General features: G+C 58.7%; 1 protein-coding gene across 1 annotated transcript in view; it reads right to left on the reverse strand.

Moving 5' to 3' along the window:
* LOC104507634 (mucin-4-like) overlaps positions 1–4,961 on the reverse strand; it is a gene marked incomplete at its 5' end in the record, with an annotated part of 6,462 nt that extends 1,501 nt beyond the window's left edge. Inside the window, 6 exons of the mRNA XM_010148982.1 lie at positions 547–635; positions 1,463–1,593; positions 2,073–2,228; positions 2,516–2,680; positions 2,961–3,100; positions 4,673–4,961. Coding sequence (XP_010147284.1) covers positions 547–635; positions 1,463–1,593; positions 2,073–2,228; positions 2,516–2,680; positions 2,961–3,100; positions 4,673–4,961 — 970 coding nt within the window. The remainder of the gene's footprint in view (positions 1–546; positions 636–1,462; positions 1,594–2,072; positions 2,229–2,515; positions 2,681–2,960; positions 3,101–4,672) is intronic.
* Positions 4,962–5,544: the final 583 nt, after the last annotated feature.

Raw genomic sequence — 5,544 nt, forward strand, 5'->3', positions numbered from 1 at the left:
CCCTGGCTCCATGCCCGTGGTTCCTGCTGCTGCCCCGTCCACGCCAGGCACTTCAGCCGGTAGTTGATGCCCACGCGGCTCTCCAGCTTGTAAATCCAAAACCCGCGGAGGTCTGAGCAGGGAGAGAAACCCCAAGCTGTCACCTCTGGCCAAGGGGACCACAGGGGTGATTTTGGGTTGAGGTGAGAGCCAAGTGATACTGATGCTGGAGGCTAAGCCCATGCTGACCTGCAGCCATGGGACCCCATGCTCAACAGCCATCCAACAGCAGGGAAACAGAAGGAGAGGCTCTTGCCAAAGAAGAAAGCCTTGGGACAGAGCTATTGCCACAAAGAGGGTCCATGGACACACCAAGGACATTTCAGCCTCAGGGCATAGCTGGTACCCAGGGGAAGCATTTTATGTGCCTGGACTCTGCAAACTCAGCGAGAGCCTTGCCACAGTAGCAGACTGGTTTTAATCAAATGAGAACATCCCCCTCCCCACACACCCCTTCCCCGACCCCCCAAGGGGCTGCATGAGCCCACCCCAGTTGTGTGGCCCTACCTGTGTTGGAGCCCCTGAACTGGTCAGGGCGATACTTAGTGGCTGGAGGTCTCTGAGTCAGGTCATCGTTGCGGTAAAAGCCGTCCCCGCTTTATGCAGAGGAAAAGGGAATAGTCAGGGGTTGATCTCCCAAGTGGGGTTATCCCAGCCCCAGCCTGCCCTTCAGCTGCCCTGATGCTGAGCCAGTGGGACCCCACAATACCCAAATTGGAGCTCTGGGGACAGGAGGGCAAAGGCACCAGCTCCCCCAGCCTGCTGCCTCCTCTCTGCAAGGTGCAGTTAGTTCTGGGTGCTGCAAATGCTGCATCATGGGCTAAACCCATGGACATCTCAAGTTCCCCTCGAGCAGCTTCCATCGTTTCCAGCACCTTGTGGGGCGATACAGAGTGGAAACACATGAGCAGCCATGCACAGGCAAGCACACACACGTCTGTGCTGCCTGCGCTTCCAGTCCCAGCCACCTTTTCCTTACCCAGCTGCAGCCAGCAGCTAATGAGCAAACCCTGGAGACGTGTGCATGGAGCAAGATGTAATGCGAGGAGGCAGGAAGCGCTTGCTCCAGCCAAGTGGCGGAAATCCCTTCCCTCGACTGGTGCAAAGTTCAGCAAACATCCCCTATTCCCCACTCCTTCTGCACAAACCACCAGGATGCTGCAGGCCCGGAACCTCAGCGGGATATGTGGGTCTTACAACAAGCACAGCCCAGCAAGTCAGTGCACTGCGGCATGATCCAGCCACTAACGGGGCAAAAGGGGTTGTGAGACCCCCATATGTCAGGCTCTATGGGCGTGCAGACTCCTCAACCCTGCAGGATGCTTCATGGGATACAGGGCGGGAAGGATTAAACCAGCCAGAGCTGAGGTGGGACGCAACCCGGTGCTCGGAGGGGGCAGGGGTAGGATGCTGAGCCTGGTACCTGGTGTAGCCGATGAGCACGTTGGTGGCAGCGAGCCTGGTGTAATCCCATTGCATGCCTCCCTCCTGGTACAGCATCAGGACGTAGGACCTGAAGCCGTCGGTGGTCAGGACGGCCTGGTATGTGATCGTCTGGGGAGAAGCATTGCGGGCAGGTAAAAAAACAGAGCAAAGCTGTCAGGTTTAAAATTAGGGGGATGGGTCAGGGCTCACTGGGGCACGGCGGGGCCGAGATCCTGATGCGCGAGGCAAACACAGCCTGGGCTGGTTCACATTTTGCATGGGAAATGTGACGGTTTTACTTTGATGCTGTTCCATGACAAGCCTCAGATTCACCCCGTTTTATGCTCCCGAACAGTGTTTCTGGTGCACAATAAACTCCCACCACATTAAAGAGAAAGATTTTACAGGGCAGGGAGAGTTCAACTAAAGATGTCACCTCAGAAGCCTGAAAACCACTAAAACATGGAACCCAGTTCTTTTTGGCAAAAGTCTTCAAGACTGAGCCTTTTTACAAAGTTTTTTTTCAGGCACAGACAAGATGATCACCCATGGATCTTGGGGGTTTTTTTGACAACTCAGCAAGCCCTCGAGCTCCACCCCCTCCTTACCCTCCGGGTGTCAGTCCGTGCTGCGTAGGCAGGTGCCTTCTCCCAGGTGATCTTCAGGGTCCAGGCTGCGGAGTAGGAGGACCTCAGGTACCGCCGAACCTTCGCTTCCACGTCACGGACGAACGGAGGCTTGGCCGTGTTGAGGGTGGGGAACTCCTGCGGTTTGGGTACACCCACATCTGCATTAGCTCCCAGTAGGGCAAACCCAGGTCTAGACTGGGGTCATGCATGGAGCACTGCATCCAGGGGTTTGGGTGAGATTTGCGTGGCTCAATAGGTGACATACACAGGACCAACAGCTCTTAGATTTGGCCCAGAAAAGGGAAAAATGCCGCTGATGGGCTCCATTGATTATGTATCTCAAGGGGCACCCAGAGAATAGGTGATGACTTTATCACCAAAAGGTGTTTCACACAGCCACGCACCTGGGTGGCTTCACTCACCTGGTAGAAGGTGGTGCCAACACCTCTGGAGAAATCGGCGTTGTCCCAAAACACGGCAATCATGGGAACCTTCTCATGGCCGTTGAAGCCGCTGGGAGGAGGGTTGGGGTACGTGAAGGTGCTGCTGTCTGAGGCTGGGAAAATGACTTGTCCATTGTCTGTAAACTGAGTGGAGGGATCCCTCCATCAGGTAAGGTCAGGACCAGCAGGACCCCCTGACAGGGGGATGGCAGCCCTCCCATTTCCAAACCCACTTTGAGCAACCCCCAAGGAAGGCCACTACCCGCCACACCGAAATGGCCACAAAGTCACTTCCTGATGCAATCCCCAGCAGCATCCCAATTGATCCGCCCCTCAAGGGTCCCATCCTGGCCCCTGAAGCCTTCCCCAGGTTTCTGGGGAACGGCAGCTTGCCCAACAGCGAGTGAAGTCAAGGTAGACTCACATAGAGAGAGTCGCGCAGAGTTTTCCCAAATGGGAATCCAGTCTCAGGCTTGAAAAGCGGAGAATTAAAATCCACCCTCCTTTCCACGTACTCCTGATCATTTTCCCGTGCTCCATACCCATAAAGGGGCACAGCTGCAACTGGAAAAGAAAACAAACAAAAAAAACCCCAAACAATTACATCAATGCCTTTGATCTGTGCCAAAACCTCCAAGGACTGAAAGGGTTTTGCTTCCAAAGGGACACAGCCTGGGCAGCAGGAGCATGGGAGGATACTGCCAACAGCCACCTGGGAGCCCCTGCTTGTCACCTTCCCTTCCAGGAGCTTTCTCCCACCCCTTTCACTGCCTTACACAGACACCGCTGTCCTAAACCTGCTGTGACAGCCTTTGTGGTCACTGTCCCCTCCTGCTCCAGCCCCATTGGGTCAGCACACTGCAGGCCGTGGTTAGGAGGGGAGAAACATTGCGCGGGACTGTGGTAGGGGGATGGCAGGGAATTAAACACCCCCAGCTCTGGAAAGAGGTGTTTACATCCTCCAGCTCCCTATTTATGTCTGTTGAATTAAACCAAAGATTTGGAGGGGATGGGTTTTCCAGCTGACAGGACCATATTCAAAGGCAGGCCCAGCCTGGCCAAAATTCAAGCTCATGTGTGAGGGTCCTGGCCCCAGATAGTCCCCTCAGTCTCTGGGCACCGAATGTCCCCCAGAACCATTGGTCAGGAGACTGGATGCGCTCCTCCCACCTGGGTAGCCCCAGCAGCATCACGTACCTGTGGGGCCAGGTGGTGGGGTCAGAGTGGCCACTGGCCCTCCTGGCAGGGCTGGAAACACGGGGAGTGATGCGCGGGAGGTGACAGTGGCTGCTCCTGGCCTGGGGAGCACCTTCCTGGCCCCGGGGAGGGGGGCTGGCAGGGCCGGGCTGGTGGTAGCTGGGCTGCAGGACACGGCTGTGTGTGCGGTAGCTGAGGACACCCCCCGGGCTCCCCCCTGGCCTAGGAAGGCTGCAGGGAGACGGGACCCACTGGTGGCAGGAGATCCGTTTGCCAGGCTGGTGGTCAGCTCCCCCCCCAAGAATGGCTGCGGGGCAGCGGGTGACGAGCCACCAGCAGGTCCTGGCCCTGTGGTCTTTGGTCCGGGGCTGCCAGCAGCAATCCCAGCGGGAGGAAGTCCAGGAAGCCCTGAGCCCCCCCACAGCGGGGAGCCAGAAGGGGTCTCTGCATCTGCTCTGGCCCCAGCTGCACTGGGAAGGAGCTGAGCCATGTCCCCTCGCCCTGCAGTGGCTCCGGGGAGCACGGCACTCGCTTCCATGGGCATGGGGCTCTTAGCAACGCTGGAGGAGTCTCCAGGGCTTCCCGTCTGGCGGGGAGGCAGGAGCAGGGCAGCCCCCCATGGCAAGGCAGCCTCCAGCTCTCCCTTTCCCCCTGCTACCGACTCACGTGCCGAAAGTGGAGTGGAAAGCCCGGGGCTGGCAGACACCCCCTCTGCAGCAGTTTCTCTTTGCGGAGCAGAAGGCAGTGCCGGAGCAGCGTTGGGGGACACGGGAGCATGGAGGGATGCTTGTCCAGAAGGTGCCAGCATCCCTGAGGCCACCTTGTCTTCAAGAGACCACGTCTGAGTGCCCCCAGCATCTCCTGCCAGCCCACCCGGTGCCCCTGGCACCAGCGATCTGCTCCCACTCTGGGTGCCGGGGGCAGAGTGGGGGTCCCCACTTGGTGCCAGTCCCGAGCCCAGGCTATGTCCAGGAAGGACCAGTGAGGCAGCCATGCCATCGGAGCTGCCGCTGCCCTCTGGAGCCACCGGGACCAGGGACTGTGTCTCCTGGGGGGAGGCGAGGGCAGATGGGGCCAGCACTCCTGATGCAATCTGTACGACAGCTCCCGCGCCCTCTCCCAGGCTGGCACCAGGCAAAAGTCTCCCATTCACCGAGGCTTCTCCAGGAAGCTCCACCACCTTGACTTGGCTCAGTTTTTCATCAGAAAGTCCAGGATTGGCTCCAGTCTGGATGCCAGGGGCAGGAACAGGGGGTTCCTTGCGGCCAGCAGCCTCCAAGCCTGTGCTCAGGCCACCGTCAGCTCCACCAGCTCCAGGAAGGCTTGCTCCATTAGCAGCCTCACCAGCTGCCCCAGGTGATGAAGACCTCTCCATAGATGGGGAAGATGATGCAGACTGCAGCACAGCTCCCATTTTTCCATCAAAGGCTCCTGAACCAGCTGGTTCCTCTCTGGCAGGGGCCTGGGACTGCCCCAGGGACCCTCTGTCACCAGCTGCTTCACCTTCTCCTGCAGCAGGAGGGACCCCAGGCCCAGCACCCAGGGGAGGCTGCAGAGCTCCAGGAGCACTGCCTGCTCCTCCGAGGGCATTCAGGTTGGCTGGATCTGAAACGGAGGATGCTGCGACCACACCACTGGGAGAGGCAGGACGGGGCAAGGAACCTGCACCAGGCAGTTGATCCATCCCAGGCGCTGTCCCACTGCCTGCAGCAGAGATTAGGGATGGCTCAAACCTGGTCCCGCTGCCTGCTCCTACCAGCTCTGGCTCTGTTGTACCAGCTCCGTGTCCTTCCGCTGCCGGCAGCCCTAGG

The sequence above is a fragment of the Eurypyga helias genome, unplaced genomic scaffold (genome assembly GCF_000690775.1).
Source record: "Eurypyga helias isolate BGI_N326 unplaced genomic scaffold, ASM69077v1 scaffold20700, whole genome shotgun sequence".
NCBI classification, from domain to species: domain Eukaryota; kingdom Metazoa; phylum Chordata; class Aves; order Eurypygiformes; family Eurypygidae; genus Eurypyga; species Eurypyga helias.